Source organism: Myotis lucifugus, unplaced genomic scaffold, assembly GCF_000147115.1.
Source record: "Myotis lucifugus unplaced genomic scaffold, Myoluc2.0 scaffold_1, whole genome shotgun sequence".
NCBI classification, from domain to species: domain Eukaryota; kingdom Metazoa; phylum Chordata; class Mammalia; order Chiroptera; family Vespertilionidae; genus Myotis; species Myotis lucifugus.
Window position 1 is genome coordinate 37970752 of NW_005871049.1, and position 25478 is coordinate 37996229.

The window sequence follows — 25478 nt, forward strand, 5'->3', positions numbered from 1 at the left end:
GGAGGGGGAGGGGAGGCCCCTATCTCCCAGTCTCCCCCTGAAAACCTCCCTTGTCTCAATCACATCAGACTGACTGTCTTTGTCTGGCTGACAACCGCCATATTGATATCAACAGCCCCGCTCCCACCTGCTGCAGCCGGGCGGCCCTGGGAGTTGTAGTTCCTACCTCCCCCGAGTAAAAGTGTGGAACTCTGCGTCCAGAGACTCCAGTGAACTACAACTCCCGGCAAGTCTCGCGCCCACCGGGAGGAGGGGAAAGGGGCGGCAGAGCCGTGGGGACTACACATCCCAGAATACCATGGGTACCAGGCCCAGACTGTGGACATGAGATCACGCCGGGGTGGAGAGGCAGGATGAATTGGCGGCGGGGATGAATTTGAGCGGACGGAAGGAGATGTTTCGAGAGAAAACGGAGGAGAAGGAAAGATAACTATAGTTCCCAGGATGTAGGGAGGCATGACTACATTTCCCATGATGCCCCGGAAAGGGGGCGCAGGGAAGAAAGACTACAGGTCCCGCGATGCTCTCCTCGGGCGAGCGGCGGAGCTTGAACCGGAAGACGCTTTCTGGGCTTGAGGAGTCCAGTGACTGGTGTTCAACAACCAAAAGTCCAATATGAAACTGGTGAGTCTCTTATCCTAGGTCAGAGGGCAATGGTTGTGCCATATCCTTTGGACTTAGTCGTTTCCACCTGGCGAAGGGAACCGTGTCTAAAGGGGTGGTAATTAGGGAACTAGAAAGTGCGGTGAACTAAGGAAAGCTGGTGTTTGTTGTTTGAGGGGGTTCGAATCACACCTCCCTACCCCACCTCACACACAGCTGCCAGGGGATCTTAGACACCCTTGGTGGGTCCCTTTGGTTAGATAAGTGGTTGACTGGAACATTTCTTCACCGACCAACTAAGGGTGGGCTTGATGAACTGGGTTCGGCTGGTGTTTCAGCTGCCACGTGAGTGTTATAATAGCTTGTTAACTTCTTTCCACGCAGTTGGCGCTTGTTTAGCGTTTCTTCTTACCATTGTTGAGAGGCTTTGTGACTTATGAGTAGAGGGTAGAAAATATTGGACAGAGGGTCATTATTAAATTTTCTGTTACGGACTCCTAATTGCACTCGGAATTCAGAGAAGGACGAGGGCAGGGTGTGCTCCTGGGGGATTTGAGGCTTAAACCTGTAGAGCGGTGGTTCGCAACCTTCCTTTAATACAGTTCCTCATGTTGTGACCCAGCCATAAAATTATTTTCGCTGCTACTTCGTAACTGTAATTTTGCTACTGTTATGAATCGTAATGTAAATATCTGATATGCAGGATGTATTTTCATTGTTACAAATTGAACATAATTAAAGCATAGTGATTAATCACAAAAACTATGTAATTATATATGTGTTTTCCGATGGTCTTGTTTGACCCCCAGGTTGAGAACCGCTGCTGTAGAGCCTGCTTATAGATGGATTGAGAGGAAGTGTTAACACATTAGAGTTGGGAGCGCCCCTCTAGTTGCTAGATGCAATGCTGCCGATTCATGAATTGCTTCATAAGGCCAATCAGATCTTCAAGTTGAAATAAAAAGACATTACAGTCTGTAAGGACTTCATGACCCAAGGTTAGATGGAATATGCCAGTCTACCTGGAGTCCGAATCCCAATACTCAAAACACCTGGCTTCTAAGAACACTCAGACCTTTATTTTGAGCCATTTTACTATCATTGTGCACGCAGACCTAACTAGTTTATTCCAACTGTGTGGGATTAGTTAATAGCGTAATTAGGAGAGGAGAAAAGCGTGTGCGATGCTGTACCTTTTAAAATCATGTTCCTGTAGCCAAATATTGTCAAGCTTTACTTTCTGTAATTTTTATTTTATTTTAAAATATATTTTTATTGATTTCAGAGAGAAAGGGAGTGGGAGAGAGAGAGAGAAACCTCAGTGATGAGAGAGAACCATTGGTTGGCTGCCTCCTGCACGCCCGCTATAGGGATCAAGTCTGCAACACAGGCATGTGCCCTTGACTGGAATTGAACCCAGGACACAGTCTGCAGGCTGACGCTCTATCCACTGAGCCAAACCAACGAGGGCATCTGTAATTTATACAAAAAAAAAAAAAAAAAAAAGCCTAACCCCCTCCCATTTATGTAATTACTTGAACATGCTTTTTCATAGGACACACACCCCTCTCATCTGCCCTTTGGTAATTACCATGCTGCAGGTATATACTTACTTGCTCAGCAAAGTGCCAGCTATTTTTTGAAAGCTCAGAGAAAGTATTAAAAGTAGATTCAGCTCCAAAACTCTCTCTATTTAAAGCTGTTTATGTAAGGGGAGGGCACAGATCCGTAAACCTTGAGAATATCAATTTGCTTCTAGGTACCGTGTGCTAGACACTTAAGAATGCAGAATTGAAAGTCACCACTCTATCCCTAAAGAAGTGTGCAATATAATGAAGGTAGAAAAGTAAGCCAAATCTCTAATTCATGGTAACACAGAGGCATGTTTAGGGCTTGGAGAACTGAGAGAATGATTGAGAGGCATTCTTGGAAAGGTGACTCTGGAATTGATAAGAAGGAGTAGGCTCGGGTCTTCCATGAAGAGGAATCAGCTTAGGAGCAAAAAGCTTTTGCCTAAATCAGTGGTTCCCAACCTTGGCTGCACATTAGAATCACCTGGGAGTCTTTTTAAAATCCTGATTTCTGGGCCGCATCCTCCGGAAATTGTTTCTTTGTTATGGGGTGGGGCCACAACATTAGTAACAAAGAAACAGTTTCCGGAGGATGAGCCCAGAAATCAGGATTTTAAAAAGATGCCCAGGTGATTCTAATGTGCAGCCAAGGTTGAGAACCACTGGCCTAAATGGAGCACAGATCATGTGTCTTCAATAAAAGATAAATTACGTTGGGTGTGCTTGGCACGAAGGCATGCAAGTGTGAAACAGTTTTTCCGTAAAAACTCATTTGCTGCGGTTATCAGAGAGCCATGGTTTATTTGACAGTTGTGAATTTATTCTTGTATTATTTATTAGTAATAATTATAACCTGCATGTCTTTTTCCATACAAACAACTGTAAACCTACTTTTGGCCACCCCTGTACTTTGGTTTGCTCATAATATCCTCCTGCTTAATTTATTTAGAGATGTGAAATCATGGAAGGGAAAAAAGTAGAAACTTTTTTTTTTCCTTTAAGAACCAAAAGATAGCTCTGAGGAAGTGTTAAAAACTCATTTGGGCCCTGGCCAGTTTGGCTCAGTGGTTAGAGGGGTCTCAGGTTAGATTCCCAGTGAGGGCACATACCTCTGTTGCAGGTTCCCCAGCCCTGGTAGGAGCATGCAGGAGGCAACCAATGTACATGTCTCTCTCACTCTCTCCCCCCTCTATCTCCCCGCCTCCTTCCTTCCACTCTCTCTAGAAATCAATGGAAAAAATATCCTCAGGTGAGGACTTAAAAAAAAAAAAAACACGAAAAACTCATTTGGTAGTTAATAGATGATCTGTAATGCAGAATTTCTATCAACATAGCAAAGTGGTTTCAAAAAATATTGACAGTAAATTAGACTCCTTTTGTGTGATGTGCCTCCCGTAGAGTTGTAATAAATATTCCCATGGCCAAAAATGTTTAACTTTGTGTACTGCTTCCGGAATATGTAGTCAGCCATGTCTTACATTTATTTCATGAAACTCAGAAATACATTTTATTGGGCACATTCTTGGTTTTGAGATTATGACTTCCAAAATACCCTTCCCAGTCTGTGACCGCATCTTAGTCTACTTCTGTTGTTGAACAGGTCTGTTTCTCTCCAGTCCTGCTAATACTGCCTTTGTAGGGGCTCTTTTCACTTGACATTTGGAATTCAAAAGACCTTCTATCTGGGCTGCCTACATTCAGTCTTTCCCCTCTCCAATCCGTTTTCTCCTCTGCATCCTAAAAGTTGTTTTAAACTGCAGTTACATGAAACCCTTTGCCCTTAGGATAAAGTTTTATAATTTTTCACTTGACTGACTTGGTCCCGCCTGCCTCTCCGGGTGTGTGTCTAGCCCTCCTCTCCGTTGTTCTCCCTGTTGCAGTGATTTGACACATCTCCCAGTTCCTTCAGCTTTCCCTGCTCTCTTTTGCCTCTGGGACTTGACAGTATGTTCCATTGCCTACAACACTTTCTCCCTGCCTAATTTCTTTATACATTTCAGTCTCTGATGAAATAGCACCTCCTCGTCCAGCCAGTGTGGTTCAGTGGTTGAGTGTCGACCTATGAACCAGGAGGACACGGTTTGATTCCCAGTCAGGGCTCGGTCCCCAGTAGAGGGGGTGCAGGAGGCAGCCGATCAAAGATTCTCTCTCATCGTTGATGTTTCTATCTATCTCTCCCTCTTCCTTCCTCTCTGAAATCAATAAAAATGTATTAAATTATTTTTTTTAAAATAGCACTTCCTCAAGGTTTCCTTTAATTAGGTACCGACCCCTCTTATATGCTTCCATGGCACACCTCCTTTTGTAGCATTTGCGGTGATTAGTTTTATTTCTGCCCTCTCTCTTTTAGACTGTGTATTCCCAAGGCCCAACATAGTGTGACACCACTAAATAGTAGTTGAATAATATCTGAAGGCTTATCAAGTCTGTAAATATCATTGAGTAAATCTTAAGGGGTAAAGTTAAAACGTTACAATAAGCTGTAACATTGGAGTAAAAAATAAGTGCTACCCTTTATGGAACAATTACTATGTGCCAGGCCCTGTGCAAGGTACTTCCTATTCAGTGGCCCATTTAATCCTTTGGTCTAGGCCCCAGGGATGATAGTCCCATTTTACAGATTTAAAAAAAACTGAACCCAGGGAGGTGATTTCGCTCAAAGTTACACAGAGGAAAAAAGCGGCATAGAACATGCCAAGATTCCTTCCTCAAGGGTCTGCTGCTTAATGAGGGCAAGGGCTCCAGCACCTTGCACAGTGCCTGGCATGTTCTAGGTTGGCTCTTAGAGGAAGGACGCCAGAGTGCATACTGAGAGTTTATTTGAAGCTATTTTTTTCTTAATAATTATAGTTTGTTAAAATTCTGTTAGAACATACGGGTCCAGGGGAAGTAAAAATAATCAAAGGATCACTGTGGGGAAAGCCTTTAGGTCTGGCACCTGGGAGACTGGAGAGGAGGCAGGGAAGGAACCCCCTCACCCCCACCTTCCCTTCTTACCTCTCATCCGCTCTTCTGGGCTAGTTTTAAAAGTATCTTTAAATAGGAGTTTGGTTAAATTAAGATCTTAAAAAAGATTAGTGGTAAAAAATTGAAGTTTGGAAACTTTCTTGATAATACAAAGGACTCCATATCAGATCATACCAATTGAGTGCCCAAGTTAGTTTTTTTACTACCCAAGTTAGCCTCTGATACCATTTACAGTTCTCTAACTTGACACATTCTCTCGGTGGCTTTTTACACACCCAAGGGAAGACAATGCATGTCATTATAAAGTAATCCTTAAATATCTCCTTCTTAGATATCAACTGAACGGATTTTAGGGACTGTCTCTAATATGATGCAGTATTCAGGCAGCTTTATTTAACTGAAGAAATTCATTAGTATCTTCAGGGAACCAGAATTGTTTTAAAAGGAAGAGGAAAATTAAAAATGCATCCTCTAAATTAGCAAATTTTAGAGCATGTTCTCTTTTAGTATAGATTGAGCCTAATTGGGTACACCCTGATGGCCAGTTCAGCTAAGGATAAGGAACTAGAATTCAATAGGGAACTTACAAAAAAAAAAAATACTGAATACACTGACAGAAATTGACTTTGAAACATCATGACCAGGAATTTAGTCATTCAAATAGATGAAGATTAAAGTGAATAAGTGATAAGCAGCTCAAGAATGCAGCATGTGTCATACTTCCTATAGATCAGCAGTCACCAACCTTTCGGGCTTCACGGACCACCAATGGTCCGCGGACCACCGGTTGACAACCGCTGCTATAGATAGTTCCAGAGATAGAGAGAATCTTCTAATTAATTCAGTCAACAAAGATGCAACCACAGTATATCCTTGGCATTCAGAGTTTTAATACTTTCCTTGTTGACTATTTACATTTGACCCCAAAGATTGATGACAAGGAATTATTTGTAATTTTGCTGAAGCACAAATTTGAATGTGACTTTAAGATGAATGATAATCCTGTATGAATGGTCCTGATTCCCTAGAATCTATGGATCTCTGCAGTTATTGTTGCTCTCTTGTTAAAGGTCTGAAAGAAAGCTCATTTAAATGCTTGATATGCTATACTTTTTTAATTTGGTAGAGGAAATTATATGCTGTAGTTGTATTTATAAATTTAAAAACTCAAGAAAGCCATAAGACATATTCTTTAGTGTTCTATGCTCTCATTACTACTTACTACTGGCTTTGTGGGTGGCTCAAACTTTTAACTCGCCATTTCTCCTAGGAAAAGAGATGGAGTAAAAAAATGGATTCATGGATTATTCCTAGTGGAGTAAAAAAAAGTGGAATTGAAGTTTGTATAGAAGATCTTTGCTTGAAAGGGGCAAATCCTGCCCCAAGGTTAATTGAACAAATCTTTAGAAAGTGTGGATCTGAGAGGGAAGGATTCTTTCTCCAATTTACACAATTTCAGAGTCCTTTTGGCTTCCTAGAATTTGGATTAACGGAAAATCTCTTGCTGTAAATTACAAACATTCACACATTGACTGATGCTTAATTCACCTATTGCGGTAAGATTGTTAAAAGGTCAACCTGACTTCACCATCTTTTCTGTGTTTTTCTTTGCTGGTTGATTAGAGTGCCCTCCTGTGTCTTTATGATGTAAAGACAATCATTACAGTATGATAGGTTTTTTTCTCCTTTCATATGATTTCCTCAAACTCTAAAAATCTATGACATAAGTCCAAGTCACTTACCTTGTTCAGTAGTGTTCTGAGATAAAAACAGATCATTTATTTTGGGGCATTTCAGAGCCCTAATGGTTGCTGTGAAGATTAAATCTTTTATACTTACTAAGCCCCCCAAAAAATGTATACTAATGATGAATTTTTTTAGGGTAATAATAGTTGAAGAAAAAAATATATGTATGTATATACCACTTACTAAACAAGCATGACAGCAGTGCTGTTGCTTATAGCTGCACAAGCACATTTGTTTTGTGCCTGGTTTGCTCTGAGTACATAAATCCCTCTGCCATTTGCTGCTGTGATCAACAAAGCATACTGGACGGACAAGGGCTAGGAGTGCAGCATAGCCACGGAACTCATAACGCCTAGCATTCCTAATGGAACATTCACCTCTTGGCTTGCTAAATACCAACAGAGGCCCAGGCCTGAACTGCCCTTCAGATCTCCATCATCCATTTTATTCATTCAACAAATCTTCCTGAACATTGGCTTCCTCTGTGCTAGGCATTATTCAAGGCACTGGATATATTTCAGCGAGCAAAACAGATTTATGAAACTAAAGTCTAGCAGGCTCACTGTGGATTTCAAACAATATTACAGTGAACTTCCTGATGTGGAATTATCGTTGGGCACTGGTTCAGTATTTTTTTAATGCTTCTTTAAGTTTTAACAGGGATGGCCAGCTTGCCCACTAGTTTACCATTGTACCCAGTAGTGTGTGGGAATTCATTTACCATTGTACCCAGTAGTGTATGAGAATTCATTTCCCAGTCCTTGCCAACAAGGCCATCTGTCTCTTTACTTTACAAAGTTACATTGTCTTACTAATGTAACTTTTTTCTTTCATCAATCCTCACACCCTCTTGTCTGTAAATTTCTCCAGATTTAAAAAAAAAAAAAAAAAAAAAAAAGGTTTTTTAAAAGAATCTATGGTGTTGCTTTGAAAAAAGAATCTATGGTGTTGCTTTGAAAATGCTGATGCATGGGTGTAGTGATGAAGATGACAATATCATGTTATCTGAAGCAAATGACAGGAGATCCCTCCTACCCAGAAAAGGTGAGGTGAAGCTAGGAGTTGACGTCTCAGGAAGACTAACAAAGAGGTATTTGCTAGAATTTGTAGATATCGTGAGAAAAGGCAGGAATGCAAAGGGCTGGTGGAATGGGGAATAGGAAGGCCTGTGTAGGATAAAGGAGTCAGCTTGAAAGCCCAAGGTGCTTAGTGATCACAACTAAGAACTATGTGGTGGGAACTTCACTTTGAGAAAAACCGGAAGTTTAAATTGTCCCTGATTGACCATATATCCGAAGGAGATGCCTAAAGGTGTAAAACATTTAAATTTAAGCACAACTGAATGAACTTTAACTTTCTGAAAGGTTATCAGATAGATGATGTTTTAAACAGTGATTCTTTTTAGGACATGTAAAACTAAACACCCTTTTTGCCCTTAAGGTACAGTTTATTTTTCACTTATGTTTATGAAGGGGGGTGAATAATAAAATGTCTTACATTAATGAATAATCCATTTCTCAGATTTATGGCCTAAGCAGAAGCTTTCTTTCCCTATATACAATACTTACGCATTTTTCTATTCTAATAAAGTAGAGGAAGGCATAATTGCATGTTCTAACTTAGTAATTCTTCCCATATTTTTTTTTCAGCATGTGGAAATATGGGTAAACAAGCAGTAATAGTAATGTAAATGGTATTATAATTATTACCTTTTTTTATATTTGTAAACAACTTTATTGAGGTATAATTCACCTACCACAGAACTCATGCATTTAAAGGACATGCAATGACTTTAGGAAAATTTACAGTTAGGCAACAATCACAATTCAGTTTTAGAATATTCCCACCACTCCAGAAAGATCCCTTGTGCTCATTAGCAGTCAGTCCAGGCAACCACTAATCTACTTTCTGTCTGTAGATTTGCCCTTTCTGGTCATTTCATATAAATTGGCTCATACAATATGCGGTCTTTTGTGTCTGACTTCTTTCACTTAGCATAATGTTTTTGAGATTCATCCATGTTGTAGCATGCATTGCTCAATAATATGACACTATATGAATACACCACACTTTGTTTATCCAGGTACCAGTTGACTGAAGTTTTTGTTTCTAATGTCTCCGTGTTTTTATTTCTCTGTCTTGCATAAATGCACTGGCCAGACCCTCCAGTGTAGTAATTGAATAGAAGTGCAGGCAGATGTTCTTTCTATCTTTTCCCCTTTTCTGATTTTAGGGGGAAAGCAGTCAGTCTTTGACTATTGAATGTGATGTGAGCTGCAGGTTTTTCATAGATGCCCTTTATCAAGTTGAGGATGTTCCCTCCCAGCCCTAGTTTGTTGAGCATTTTTCTCATGGACAGGTCTTGGATTTTATCAAATGGTTTTCCTTTGGATAGCAAGATAATCCTATGGTTTTTGAGTTTTATTGTATTAGTATGGTATATTACCTTAATTGAATTTTGAATGTTAAGTCAAGCTTGTGTTCTAGGGATCATTTCCACTTGGTCATGATGTGTAGTCCTTTATAGTGTTGCTAGATTCGGTTTGATATTTTGTTGGGTAATTTTTTCAGATCCATTCATGAGAGATACTGGTCTGCAGTTTTCTTAGGCTATCTTTGTTTGGTTTTAGTATCAGAGAAATATTGTTCTCATAGAATGAGTTGGGAAATGTTCCCTCCTCCTGTCTACCCTGGAAGGTGTATGAAGAATTGATATTATTTCTTCTTTAAAAGTTTGATAGAATTCATCAATGACGCCATCTGGGGCTGGGCTTTTCTTTGTGGGAAGATTTTTAATTGACTAATTTTTTTTAACCCTCACTCGATATATGTTTATTGATTTGAGAGAGAGAGGAAGGGAGGGGGGAGAGAGAGAAACATTGATGTTAGAGAGAAACATCTATTGATTGCCTCCAGTGTGCATCAACCGGGGATGATCCATTCTAACGGACTGAGCCACCAGACCGGGGCACTAATTCAGTTATTTTACTTGCTATAGGTCTCTTCAGATTTTCTGCTTGTGCATTACATTTTTTTTTTAATTCCAGTAAAATACACACAACATAAAATTTACTATTTTAACCATTTTTAAACATATAATTCAGTGCCATTAAGTACTTGTTCATTGTTGTGCAGCCCTCACCACCACCCATCTCCATATGTCACTTAGCATAATATCTTCAAGGTTCAGCCACTCAGCCAACCAGCTGGGCTTTCTTTCTTTCACCTGAGGAAATCTTTTATTGATTTAAGAGAAAGAGAGAACCATCAATCAGTTGCCTCACGCATGCGCCCCGACTAGGGATGGAACCCGCAACCTGAGTATGTGCCCTGACTGGGAATCAAACCCATGACCTTTCAGTGTTCAGGACAACACTCCAACCATTTGAGCCATATGGTCCAGGGCGGGGTTTTTTTTGTTTGTTTGTTTTGGTTTTTTTATTCTCTCTACAGCCTTTTGTTGAGTTTTCTTATTTTAATTTTTAGTAGTTTTCCCAGTTAATTCTGTTGGGTTTTCCACCTGTTTAACTTTACAGATAATTTTTTACACCTCCTCCCCCCCTCACTCCACCCGCCCCTCCCCCGCCCCCCTGTGGTGTGATTACATTGTTTTATACTTTAAGAATAGTTTGGACTAGTCGTGGTGGTAGGCATCTCTGTTCTATTTCTGACGTGAGTGGGCATGCTGCTCAAACTCAACATGTCACTGCTATATTGAATTTTGTCTTGAAATTTTTGTATATTTTAATTTATCTGCTGTAGCTGCTTTCTTGCTAATGAAGTGAGATTCTTTCACATAGCCCAACAATATGTTATTTTCTAAGGGGAAGATCTATTTATGTTGTATTGTTTATTCTAGGTAGTTAATTATATCTTGCAAGCTTTTTCCAGACTTTTGAGAAAACAATGGTTTTTATAACTTAAAGTCTTAGATGGTGCATAGCAGACTCATAGAAATAAAAGACTTCTATGACCTTAAAAGAAAATTGCAAGGTTTCCTTGGAAAACAGAACAGCCAGAAATAGTTTCCCTCTCTGTACTTAAGAGACAGGCCTGATAAAGGCAAGAAATGTAAACAAAACAGTCTGTTAAAATAAACATAATTACCACACCAAAAATAATCTCTATAGAAACAAAAAGGATTTTGGAACCTTAGACAGTAGCTTATTTATTTTAAGCTATATTTGATTCACGCTGTGTAGATCCAATAGGAAGAAACTGTTGATGAATGACTATGTGATAGTTAAAACTAACAGATAAGAGGAAGAATAACAAAAATCCAACAAATGTTAGTAAATGCCTATATTGTACAAAACCTCCTTGATGCTGTGGGGCATACATAGACCCTACCTGTCAGTAACTCACTATTTAACAAACCATAGACACAGTGTACTGTGTATATTATTTATGCATGGGGCTAAGTGTATGTAGTTTTAGTGATAGACCATGATAAAGGCAATAGTAAGGTATGGAAGATTAGAATCATGAAAGATGAATTCGAACCAAAGAATCAGGTCTTCCTAGAGAAAGAAAATTTGAACTGGTACCTTGGTTGATAAATACATTGGCGGAGGAACATTTTATCTTTCTGTGGGTGGAAGGAACAGTTAAATTAAAAAGCATTTGGCTCTAGACAGTGTAGCTCAGTGGTTAGAGTGTCAGCCCGCACACCAAAGGATCATGGGTTCGATTCCCATTGAAGGGCATGTTCCTAGGTTGCAAGTTCAATCCCTGGCCCTGGGCAGGGTACCTTTAGGAGACAACCAATGGATGTGTCTCTCCCCGCTTCTCTCCACTTTCTCTGGGGGAAAAAAAACAACGGAAAAGATATCTTTGGGTAAGGATTAACAAAAAAAACCCCACAACGTTTAGATTATGTTGAGTGTTTTTGACACACACACACACACACACACACACAAACACACACACACGTAAGTAATAATAATAATGGGAGTGAGAGGAAACTTTGAGAGGTGATGGATGTTTATGGATAGCCTTGATAGTGGTGATGGTTTAATGGGTATATATTTATCCCCAAACTCATCGAGTTATGTACCCTAAATATATTTCAGTGCATTTTTACATGTCAATCATACCTTAATAAAGTGGTTTTAAAAAAGATTTAGAATGAGATGTTCAGCTCTATAGCAATGTGTACAAAAATGGGCACATTTCTGTTTTCTCACATCCTCCTTATTCAGAATATCAACAGTTTCATTCAACATGTGTTATTAACATGTGAAAGATTTGTACCTGTGATTGGAGCACTAGATCACTGCAGTTGGGACCAAGGGCAGACTTATTGAATGTATTAAAAGTAGAAGTTAGAAGGATAGACTGAAGCCACAGTGGTGGATTTTAAATATGAGACTTGGTGCTTTGGACAGTAACAGAAAGTTTAGGAGCTTAAAGTAAGAATTTTAAACACCTGGAGCCTTATTCATCCCTTTGGAATCGGGCAAAGGAGTTCGGAAATAAAAAAAAGTACAATTCATTGCATTACAGAAAATATTTTCAAATAGTGAAATATAATCAAAACAGGAAGCATCAGCATGTTTAGCAAATGCATCAAAGCAAAGTCAGAATTACCTACTTGGAACAAGATTTTTCTAAGCACATTATGAGGCCCTCATAAGTAGTAACAGAATTCACAAACACATCAGAATGCGAAAGGGATCTGGAGAATCAATGGGACCATTTGATGGGCACCATATAGGATGAGTGCCCACATGGAAAAAGAGAACAGAAACACCCAGTGAATTCCTTGACTTCATCTTTATTGAGAAAGTTTGGGAGGATCCCATTTCTACAGAACTGATGAATACATAGGATATGCTATGATAAATACATAGTCACATCGACAGGTTGAATATAGGTAAATCACTGGAACGTGTGATGCCGTCCTCAGGGTATGGATATACCATATGTATAGGTATATAATTTCCATACCGTAAAACGAACATAAATTATCTAGTTGTTAATCCATCTATGTACTTACTTGTGTCCGGCTCCTTTAACTCAACATATTCTCAACCTAATCCTCTTAGCCATTTACAAGTTTTATAGCATTTTGTTAATCTTTTTTCTACTTTCTTGCTCATTGTCATTGCTGCAAATTTTCAATACCATTGTTCTTAAATTGCCTTTACTGTTATTTAATTCATCCCAATATTATACTTACCATTTTCATACTTCTTTCTCTTTTTACAATGATCTTTACCTTTCTCCATCATAATCATATATTGCTTTTTACTAGCACTTTTATCAGCCTTAGTGTATTTTTTCTTATATTATAGGACATAATATTGGGTCATTAAACACCTGAAAACCACTCACAAGTAAAACAAATACTCTAGAACAAAAGTAAAACACAGTGCATAGATCAATCATATATGACCTTTAATACAATGTCTTTTTGGTAGTGGTAGTACAACTTTTGCTTGGATCATAGCTATATACATAGTTTCAATGAAAAGTTAGATTAGAGTAGTACTAGTTAATTTATTGTCAACTATTTCTACCCTTACCTCCTACCTCCCATTTCCTCTCTACCTCTTTTAAAACTTGGTTGCCAATAGAAATCTCTATGTTAATTACTCTTTATTTAAAAAAAAAAATGGAAAAAAATCTGCTTTAAAGAAATCTGGTTAATGTTTTTAAAAAATAGGTCAAGAGTACAGAAAATCGAAAGTAAACAGTGAAGGTTCCAGTATGATCAACACCCTGTCCCCAGCAGTAACCACTTTTACCAGTTTGGTATATATAGAGTATCCCCCCCAAAAAAATGTATGCGCACACTTTGAATAATTATAAAGGCAATGTTTATTAAAATACATTTCATTTTCAAAATTGAGCTATCAGCTGTTAAACTGTGTATACATTTTTGGGGGACAACCTGTATGTGCTTCCAGTGAATTTTAAAAAATACTTTGATGTCATATACATAGCTCTGTGGACTCTTTTTTATCAACTATAATCACTTTCTAACATTTTTAAAATTCTGGTGCCCAACAGCCAACAGTATTTATTCCCAAGTCAGGCCCTCTCTCATCTTTAATGTTTACTGTCAACATTCTCACTCTTTCTGAGCTTCTCTGTGTGGGAGGGGCAGGGGGCGTAGGGAAAGGCTTTTTACCACCACTTTCTGCTTCTTTACTCACTTTTATGAAAAGCCAAGTCAGAGGACAGGATCAGGATAAACAGGCGGGCACTACCGTAAGTGTCATGGAATTTAGCCACTCCCCAACCAGAAAGTGACTTCTTTCTCTGTGTTCACCATGCATGCTACAGATTTTCTGCTCGAGTGGAAAATTACCCTCTCTTTTATCCAGCTGTGTAGTCATTTTGACAGTGAGTATGATTGACACATTTAACAGCTCTCCTGCAAGATAGAACCAAGAAATAAAGCGGAATAAGTGAAAGATTACCAAATAAAATTGAAATGTATTTATAGAAGTCTCTGAGTGTGTCAGGGCCTGGCCCAAAATTCTTAGCAGGGATAATAGTATCAAATTAGGCAAATTGGGCTCAGTGGAAGCAATTTAACTCAGGATGGTGAGGTATAAGGCAAGGAGTCTCAGTACTCCCCTCTTTCCCTGACACATTACGAATCTTACACACCCTGTTTGGGCATGGAGTGTCTCCTAGTGAGCTGCATTTACTGATGTCATTGAATGTGTATACTATGGTGTGTTGGTGGAGAGGAAAGCTCACAAGCCTTGGAAGAGTGAGGTTCTTCATTTTTAAAAGAGGTATTTGGACTAGATGATCTTGGAATTCCTTCCAGCTTAGAAATCATGTAATTTTTTTTATACTTTCAGAGAGTGAATTGTAAAAGAATACAGTGGCACAGACACGTCTTGTTGGCAGGTTATATAAAAGACCAAGGATTTTGGGTGCCCCAATGAAATGGTGGATGAGGAAATTTGAGGCCCAAAGAATTTAGGGATTCATGGGGGCTAATACCAAATTAGAAGCACAATTAGAACTAATGCTTTATGCCTAGGTTAAAAGGGATATTGGATGCTGTAGTACACAGCCCAGCAACAAAATCTAACTGGCTTATTTAAGCTAAAAATAATTGTCCACTTTGGGAAACAGTTTGGGAGTTTCTTATCAAGTTAAACATATATAACCCACTCTTTAAGTACTTATGCCAGGGAAATAAAATCATACGCCCCTACAAAAACCTGTATGTGACATTTTATAGCAGCTTTATTCATAATCATCAAAAACTGAAAATAACAATCCAAATATCCATCAGCTTGTGAATGGATAAGCAAATTGTGGTACATCTGTACAATGGAATATTTTCTTAGTAATAAAGATGAATGGTATTTGCAGAAACAAAAGTGAATCTCAAAAGCATTATGCTAGTAGTGTATGAGGTTTCCAACTTGTCAATCTTTAATTCTGACCCTTCTAGCAAGAATGCAGTGGCATCTTATTATGGTTTCACTTTGTATTTCTCCAAGGACTAACGTTTAGGATCTTTTAATTTGCCATCCATATGTCTTTTTCAGTCAATGCCTATTCAAATATTTTGCCCATTTTTATTTCATTGTTTGTGTTCTCAGGTTGAAAGAGTTCTTTTTATCTTCTGTATTCAAGTTCTTTATCAAATATGTGTTTTGCAAGTATTTTCTCCTAATGTGTGTTATCTTTCATTTTCTTAACAATGTCTTTTGAAGAACAAGTTTTAAATTTTTATTAAATCAAATTTATAGATTTTTCTTTTATGGTTCTTGCTTTTTGTGTCTAATCTTAGAAATTTTTGCCCAACCCAAGGCACAAGTGATTTTCCTGTTTTTCTAGAGTTACCCTTCCCAATATAGTATCCACTAATTGCATGTGGATACTATAATTGCACTATTGAACACTCACAATGTTATTAGTATGACAAAGCAACTGAATTTTAAGTTGTATCTCAATTTAATTAATTTGGTTTTTAAAGGTTGACATGCAATTCATTTATTGAAAACGTTTTAGTATGTTCATAAGAACTTGGATATGTGGAGCTACTTTTTTCAACTGTAAGTTTTATGAAATCTAAATGCATATATTTCAGGTGAAAATTTGGCATCTAAATTGAAATACACTGTGAACATAAGGGTCACACCAGATTTTAAAGAGTTAGTACTAACAAGTGATGTAAAAAATATGTGAATAAAATTTTATATTGATTATATATTGAAATGATAATTTAGATATAGTGGGTTAAATATATTACTAAAAGTAACTTAAACCTGTTCCTTTTATTTTTTTAATTTAGCTACTAGAAATTTTAGAATTGTGTGTGGCCTGCATTGTGCGATATTTCTTTTGAACAGTGCTTTTCCAGAAGTTTTATTTTAGCTTTTACTCTTAATTTTATGATCCATTTTTAATTCAAAGCCCCTTTAGCCCCAGTATTTTATGATTTTTGTGGAAGCTAAGAATCTGATGAGATGGGGAAAAAAACTAAATTTTAAAAAAAAGTGTGGATTTTGTCATTAGGAAATAGAACATTTAAAAAGTATTAAAATACGCTAGTGTACTGCTTCTGGAGACATGGAATCGAATGTCAGTAGTCTGAATGGACTAATCAAATACTTTCCCTTATCAGTCTATTCCAAGCTGTCTGCCTTAGAGGTAATCTAGCAGGGATTTGATAGTGGTACAATAGGGACACAATATTGAGGGAGCAGTTAGAAAAGATGACTAGACAAAACTATAGTCACTGTTATTTCTAAGATTCTTTGATGTTTTGTCCTTTCCAACTCTTCTATCCATATTAAATCTGTCACTCTTAGCATAGTGCACTGTCAAAGTCATTCTTATTCCTATTACTTGGAATGATGTGAGAGAAAGCACTTAAAATTTGTGCTGATTTGAGTGCGAATTCAGTCTGTTATTAACTGTGATCTTGAGCCTTGACAATTGAGTTGGTATCAACAATATTTACTTTATTCACTTGCTGGGAAAGAGCTAATTAAGTATTAGATAGAAAATATTTGTCAATAATTCTTACTGTTAGTGAAGGTAATTCATACAGTGAAATTTCCAATTCCTATTCTGCTCTAACCTAAGGTCCACTTTTATTTTTATTATTATTTTTTTAATAAATCTTTATTCAGATTATTACAGTTGTTCCTCTTTTTCCCCCCATATCTCCCTTCCACCTGGTTCCCACCCCACTCCATGCTCTTACCCCCTCGCCCCCCACTGACCTCGTCCATAGGTGTATGATTTTTGTTCAGTCTCTTCCCTCACCCCCCAAACCCCCTTCCCCCCGAGAATTGTCAGTCCACTCCCTTTCTATACCCCTGATTCTATTATATTCACCAGTTTATTCTGTTCATCAGATTTTTTTATTCACTTGATTTTTGGATTCACTTGTTGACACTTTGTTGTTCATAATTTTTAACTTTTTTCTTCTTCTTCCCCTTCTTAAAGAATACCCTTCAGCATTTCATATAATACTGGTTTAGTGGTGATGAACTCCTTTAGCTTTTTCTTATCTGTGAAGCTCTTTATCTGACCTTCAATTCTAAATGATAGCTTTGTTGGGTAGAGTAATCTTGGTTGTAGGTTCTTGCTATTCATCACTTTGAATATTTCTTGCCACTCCCTTCTGGCCTGCATAGTTTCTGTTGAGAAATCAGCTGACAGTCGTATGTGTGCTTCCTTGTAGGTAACTAACTGTTTTTCTCTTGCTGCTTTTAAGATTCTCTCTTTGTCTTTTACTCTTGGCATTTTAATTATGATGTGTCTTGGTGTGGTCCTCTTTGGATTCCTCTTGTTTGGGGTTCTTTGCATTTCCTGGACTTGTAAGTCCATTTCTTTCACCAGGTAGGGGAAGTTTTCTATCATTATTTCTTCAAATAGGTTTTCAATATCTTGCTCTCTCTCTTCTTCTGGCACCCCCATAATTCGGATGTTAGTATGCTTGAAGTTGTCCCAGAGGCTCCTTACACTATCTTCATATTTTTGGATTCTTTTTTCTTTTTGCTTTTCCGGTTGGGTGTTTTTTGCTTCTTTGTATTTCAAATCTTTGACTTGATTCTTGGGGTCCTCTAGTCTTCTGTTGGATCTCTGTATATTATTCTTTATTTCAGTAAGTGTACGCTTAATTTCTAAGTGGTCCTTTTTCATATCCTTGAGGGTCTCACTACATTTCTCGGAGATTTCGAGAAGATTCTTGAGTAACCTTATAACCGTGGTTTTGAACTTTATATACAGTAGTTTGCTTTCCTCCATTTCTTTCGTTTGTGACCTGTTTCTTTGTCTCCACATTTTGGCTGTTTCCCTGTGTTGATAGAGTGGCTTTATGTGCTAGGTGTCCTATATTACCTGAGGCTGACACTCTTGGTGCACCCCTTTGTGGACTGTGTGCACAGTCTTGTTGTAGTTAAGTCTTGATTGCTGTTGGTATCATGGGAGGAATTGACCACCAGGCCAATTGGCTGTGAGGACCAGCTGTGTCTACAGTGGGAGAACTGCTGTGCTGGAGATACCCTTATGGAGCAGGACTTGCTTCAGTGGGGCTTTGGTGCTCACTGAATCTGCCCCTTGAGTGTGTCGCTTATGGATGTGAAGAGTTGTACTCTGGTATAGTCTCACTCTGACCACTGGGTACACTGGCTCTTGGATCTCCAAGGAGGTGCAAAGTCAGCCAATGCCTGAGGCCACCCAGCAGGAGCTACAGTGAGATCTGCAGATTCCTCCTCTTTGTTTGCGGTTTGGAAGTGCCCAGAGGAGGCCCAGCTGTGAAGCAATGCAGGCTGCTGTCTAGGCCTTCTTTTGGAAGCTTTGGTGCTCTTTGACCCAGCTGCAGTTTTAGGTTTTAGATTGCAAAAGAACAGGCCATTCATATGCAAAAGCCTCTGCTCACAGCTTGGATGGGGTTGTAAATTGGGTGGGGCATGGTCTCAGGGAATCATCAGGGCAGAGCAAACCACAATGGCTGCCAATCTGCTCTGCCTCAGAGAGGTCCCAGGGTCTCTGTGTCCCATGGCCCCGTGCAGGAACAATGATTGCTGTAAGCACCTCTGCGAGAAAGCCGCCCTTGCGTTCCAGCCCAATGCCAGACAGTCCAATTTCTCCCCGTATAAGTCTGGGTCCCCAGAGTCTCGCCGGGAACTGGAATTCAGAGCAATTGGGAGTTTGTATCTCCCTCCCAATTGAAAAAGACAACAGCGTACCCAGTTTCCAGCCCGCTTCCACACGCGCCTTTGTACCTCCTACCAGTTTCAATGCGCTTTTCTCTTTCCTTCTAGTTGTAGAATTTCCACTCAGCCAACCTTCCTGTGGTTCTGGATAATATCCGTTTTGTCTTTCTGTTGTAGTTTTGATGAGGTGGTTTGAGGCAGCAAGTACAAGTGTGTACCTATGCCGCCATCTTGGTTCTCCCGGTCCACTTTTATTTTTAGAATTCCTTTTCAAATGTCAGCATTGATGTGTATTTTTATGAATATGAATATTTGATAAATATAGCTATCATATTAATATGACATTTCTGGTAAATAGGTAATTATATCAGTTGAAAATTTTACCATAAAATTATAAAGCTTTGCCTGGTCTTGTTAGAGAAGTGTTTTGCCAAAGTTTGTAAGACTAGATAGCATCAAGAAGTTCATTAAAGATACCGAAGTAATCTCAATAATTTAAAAATCTAGGAGTTACCTTTGTTTCTCCCCTCCCCCCAAGATCATATATTGTTGAATCATCCTTCTCCTGAGGTAATATTCACATTTTATTCCATTTCATTGCCATTTCAGTAGTTTTAAGTCTTGTTCACTTTGCATCAGGATAAGTGAGATATCAAAATGAAAATTATAGACCATTATCACTACCAAGCACAGTTCCTTGAAAATTAACAAATATACCTAGCAAATGCTATACTAATACTAAAATATTTATCCATTATGACCTATTAGATTCTATTTTTGCACCATGAGACTTTTGTCATAAGGAAAATAACACTGCAGATTTTCACAATAGTAGGAAAGGTATAATTACATAATTCTGGTGTCTGCGGAAGTATCTAATGACAATACAGAAAAGACACCCTTAGGTAGATGTTAATAGTTTGTACTTTTTGGCCCATGAGACTTTTTTCATAAGGAAAATAACACTGCAGATTTTCACAATAGTAGGAAAGGTATAATTACATAATTCTGGTGTCTGCGGAAGTATCTAATGACAATACAGAAAAGACACTCTTAGGTAGATGTTAATAGTTTGTACTTTTTGGGAGGTGAGAGGGAAAATCAGATCTCCTTCCTGCCCTCCCCCTTTAAAGACAAGTTATAACTAAAGCTAAGATCAACAACTTTCATTTTTTCCTCCCTCACCAGAGGTTGCTGCTTTCCTCAAGTTAGTAGCTGTGTATCATACCCTTATATGCTTTTATTAGTTTAGTATATGTTAAAGTATGTATATTTTTAGCATTTTTAGGTATTGCCAGATTGTTCACCAGAGTGATTCTACCAGTTTATACTCTACTAGAGGCCCAGTGCATGAATTTGTGTACGGATGGGGTTCCTCGACCTGACTGGCTATTGGGGCCAGGCGGCCTGGGGAGGGACTGGGGGAGGTTGGCCGGCTGCAAGAGGTTGGCTGTGGGAGTGCACTGACCACCAGGGGGCAGCTCCTGTGTTGAGCATCTGCCCCCTAGTGGTCAGTGCGTGTCATAGTGACTGGTCGTTCAGTCGACTGGTTATAACAGTCACTTAGGCTTTTATATACTATATAGACTAGAGGCCCAATGCACGAATTATGGGTACGGTCTCTAGGCCTGGCCTGCAATCAAGGCCATCCTCCCCAGTTGCCCACAGCCGGCCCCGAAACCTGCTGCCACCAACCCCTGGTTCCCCTTTTGCCATATGGTGATCAGTGCCTGACGGCCAGGGGAAGGGACTGAGAGGTTGGCTGTTACTGCCCGCTCACCAGCCCCGCCCCCGCCATGGGTTGCCCTCTGTGTGTGGGGTGACCAGCAGGGCGGGGGCCTTGGCCTGGCACCGCCCACACCCCCCACCACCCACCCCTGGTTCCTCGTTCATCATCAGGTGATCGGAGCCTGCCAGCCGGGAAAAGAAACCAAGAAATGGTCAGTGCGCCTCGTAGTGACTGGTCCAGTGGTCGTTCTGATTGTTCTGCCTTTAGGGTCAATTTGCATATTACCCTTTTATTATATAGGATAGAGGCCTGGTGCACGGGTGGGGGCCAGTTTGCCTGCCCTGATGGGGGTCCCGGATCTGGGTGGGGGGTCCCTACTGGGGGGCTGGCTGGGGTGAGAGGCTATGGGCGGTTTGCAGATCAGCCACACCCCCTACCAGGGTGGGGGTTTCCACTGGGAGGTGGGGCTGTCCTGGGTGACCGGCCACAGGAGTTTTTCAGGCTGGCCACACCCCCAATCGGGGTGGGGTCCCCGCTGTGGGCGGGGCCTCCTGTGTGAGGGGCCACGCCCCCAGTCGGGGTGGGGGAGGTCTCCTCTGGGTGAGGGGCTGCAGGTGGTTTGCAGGCTGGCCATGCCCCCATCAGGGTGGGGGTCCCTGCTGGGGGGTGGGGCCGGCCTGGGTGAGGATCCAAGGGGGCGGGGGGTGGCCAGCAGCCCTGCCTTCAATCAGGGTGGGAGAGGCTGATCAGAGGTGGGGCCAGCCAGGGGTAGGGGCTGGACGTCATAGCGACCAGTTGTCTGGTTGTTATGGCGTTACAGTCGCTGGCTTTTTATATATATAGATTACATTCTTTCCAATACTTAGTATTGCAGTCTGTTTAATTTTAGCCAACCTAAGGCTTGTATTTCCCAGATTATAGTGAGATCAAGCATCTTTTCATATCTTCATTTATTGACCACTATTGCTTCCTCATTTCTATTTCTCAGGTAATTTTTTCAAATGGATTACAAACTTTCCCAGCACCATATATTGGTAGTGATATTTTTATCATATATCAAAGTCCAAGATATATGTGTGCCTCTTTTTTGAAGTTTATTCCTAGTTAATTGGTCCATTAGCTATCCCAGTGCAATATCCTACTGTTAATCACATTATACTAAGTTGTAATATCAGAAAATTTAAATACTCTCTGATCATTGTTCCTTAATTTTTTTACCTAATCCGTATGATTCTTAAACTCTATGGAAAAAGTAGATTCGTGAAAACTGCTATTTTTTGCAGTAGTTTATTTTCTATTCAGTTAACATTATCTTTCAGTAGAGATTTATAATTTTTTTGGTAAAGATTTCACACTTTTTTATACTTTTATGATACATTTAATTTTTTGCTATATAAATGGTATTCTATTTTATTTTTTTAATATATTTTATTGATTTTTTACAGAGAGGAGGGGAGAGGGATAGAGAGTTAGAAACATCGATGAGAGAGAAACATTGATCAGCTGCCTCTTGCACGCCCCCTACTGGGGATGTGCCCGCAACCAAGGTACATGCCCTTGACCGGAATCGAACCTGGGACCCTTGAGTCCACAGGCCGACGCTCTATCCGCTGAGCCAAACCGGTTAGGGCTAAATGGTATTCTATTTTAATGCTTATTTGTGTTTACTACTTGTTTATTGCTGGCATATAAGAACTCAGTTAATTTTGGTATGTTAATTCTTGTATCCAACAACCTTGATGAACTGCCTTATTAATTGTAATAGTGTGTTTTCAGAATGTCTTCTAATTTATCATCTGTGAATGATGACAGTTTTATTTCTCTATTTCTAACATTTTATATTTTACTAGAGGCCCGATACACGAAATTTGTGCAAGAGTAGGCATTCCTTCCCCCAGCTGCCGGCACCGGCTTCCCTCTGGCACCCGGGACCCGGGCTTCCCTCCAGTTTCCAGCAGGCACCCGGTCCCCAGGCTTCCCTCGCAGCCCCAGCGTTGTCTGGAAGGTCGTCTGGAAGGACATCCGGTCTAATTAGTATATTATGCTTTTATTATTATAGATTTTTCTTGTCTTATCACACTATATAGCATTTTCAGTATAGTGTTGAATTTAAGCAGTCATAGTAGGTATTCTTGTTTTGTTCTTGACTTGCAGAACTGTTTCTCATGCTTCATCATTAACTATGATGTAAGATTTGGTTAGGAACCCTTTATCAGATTAAAGAAAATACCCTTCCATTTATAGTTTAAATCATTGTTGCCTTGAATCAGTGTTGGAATTTTTCAAATACATTTTCTGAATCCATTAAATCTGTTTTACCCTATATTCATTTATGTTTGAATTATACTAATAGGTTTTCTAATATTTTACCAGGAGGCAAAACCATTATACAAAAATTATTTTGCTAAAACTGTTTTTTTTAATGTTGTATATGAATCAGAAACAACCAAACTCACTTCTTTATTTTACTACCAGTGAGAAAGGCAAACCGATCTTCATGTCTCTGCTCATAGAGTTCCACAGTGGACATATGCGTTGGTTTAGAGAAAGAAAGAAAGGGGAAAATTTGTGATGTCATTTACAGCTTCATTAACACTATTGCCTTTTTTTTTTTTTTTTAAGGAAAACCAGCCCCTCTTTAATCTTGTTTGGGAGAATTGCACAGCATCAAAAAAAATTCTCCCAAACAAAATTAAAAAGCTTTTGGCATTAACTTAACCTAATGGTTTTAGGTCACATAATAGATATTTAGAGGCAGTTTCAGCAGTCACACTACTTTGTAGTGAGAGAATACTATCACCTTTTTTCGAATGGAAGGGAAAATCCAGCAAAAGAAAATTACTGCTTGTGATGGATTACAGGCCAATTTAATAATTTAATCTAATTGGGACCTTTGCTTTATCTTAAGTTAATCATATAACTAATTTTCATTGTTCACAACAAGACTATAAATTCAATCTACATTCTTTATCAACTTAAAAGATGGCCTTTGGGGACATACATCTCTGCATGGTTTTGGGGGGTCCCTGACAATTCCTTTCTTTCCGTGTAGCATGGCATGCTGTGGTAGTTAAGTGTACACTTTCTGGGTCTCACTGTCCTGGGTTAAGTCCTGGCACACCCTTACAACTTTGTAACATGTGCAACTTCATAATCTCTGTGCCTTTTCTTCACCTATAAGATGGGAAAGTTATTACTATCTCATGGCACTCGGGAGGATTAAAGGAACTAAATGTAAAGTTCTTGCAAAGTGCCTGACACTTAATAAACACCATATCTTAATAACTACGTATATTAAATTATTTTAACCAAGACTAGGGAAAAGGAGGACATATAATGTTTTAGTCCAGAGTTGTGAGATTTATTGTATCTTATAAAACTCTTTGATTCACTTTAACTCTTTGTTATTTAGAAATAAAATTAACATAAAAGCATTGCTATGTGCTTGTTAAGCAAAAAAAAAAAATTGTAGAACCTTATTTTGGCTAGAATATTCACACTGTTCGCAGTGGCTGTATCTTCCTGGAGGGCAAACTAGCAACTGACAGTATTTGTAAAATTGTACATTTGCTTTACCTAGTCTTGTGGGATATACAAATTTCTAAGACATTAGTGAATGCCACTCTAGAATAGACTTGCGTCTCTAAAATGCTGCAAATTAGTCTCCCCAAATTTAGGTAGCCTCTTCAGCCCCTTAATGATTCTGTAACTACCGAATTAATAGTGAGCACAGGCCCTGTGTCAGGTGCTATATCCATTCATTTAGTTCTCACAGCTTTAGGAGAGTAGCTTTATTACTACATCTTACATATGAGGAAATTGTGTCTTTGCAAAGTTAAGTAACTTTTCCAACTCACATGTCAATAACAAGCACCACCAGGATAGGAGCACAGACAGTCTTACTTCAAACTCCCTGCTTTCATCATTTCTCCAAACTTCCTCCCAAGTAGTCGACTTGCCTGTTTAGGGCCCTTTAATTGATTCTGGACAGCTACTACTAACATTATAGCTGCATTTTGGTGTAGATTCTAGATGGTTGTGACTGTAATTCTGATGGGAATAAGCAGTGAAACAGATCTTCTGATATATTACTGATGACATTGTGAATAGGTACAGCCTTTTTTTGGAAAGCATTTTGGCACATATATCAAGAGCCATAAAATGCTCATATTTTTTGACCTAGTTAATGCCACTTCTGGGAATCCTCTAAAAAAATAGTCCAGTATGGAAAAAAACCTTAAGCACTAAAATGATCACCACAGCCATGTTTGTAATAGAGCGAGTGGAAGCAACACTAAATGTTCAACAGCAAGGGAATGATTAAACAAGAATGGTGTATTTACTTAGGCAGCCAATAAAATGAAGTATGATGCACCAAAAAACATAGTCGTCATGTGTTTTAAAGGCAGCATGCACAGCAGTAGAGATACTAAAATTATAGCCTTTACCGATATGAAAAAAAGACAGGGACTAGAAAAATGATTGTGGCTACAATTTTTCTTTTTATTATTTTTCAAACTTTTGTAATGTAGATTCATTTCTAATTTCAAAAATTGAAATCACATGATTGGTTAATACCTCTGTGTATTCGTCTTACAGGGATTGCAGGCAGCATATTAGGTACAGGCAGAGAGCATCACTGGAGACAGGTAACCTTGAGGAACCTTGCAGGTGCCTCAGTTACTGATTGTGTGAACCTGGGCCAGTCACTTA

At 39.1% G+C, this 25478-nt stretch overlaps 1 protein-coding gene across 2 annotated transcripts in view; it reads left to right on the top strand.

Annotated features, from left to right (window-relative positions):
- Positions 1-326: 326 nt before the first annotated feature.
- INTS9 (integrator complex subunit 9) overlaps positions 327-25478 on the top strand; it is a 103752-nt gene continuing 78600 nt past the window's right edge. The window contains exon 1 of one of the 2 annotated variants that reach the window (XM_006081927.3): positions 327-624. In XM_006081927.3, coding sequence (XP_006081989.1) covers positions 616-624 — 9 coding nt within the window. In that variant the 5' untranslated portion in view covers positions 327-615. The remainder of the gene's footprint in view (positions 625-25478) is intronic. The other variant, XM_023755920.1, reaches the window with a different exon arrangement.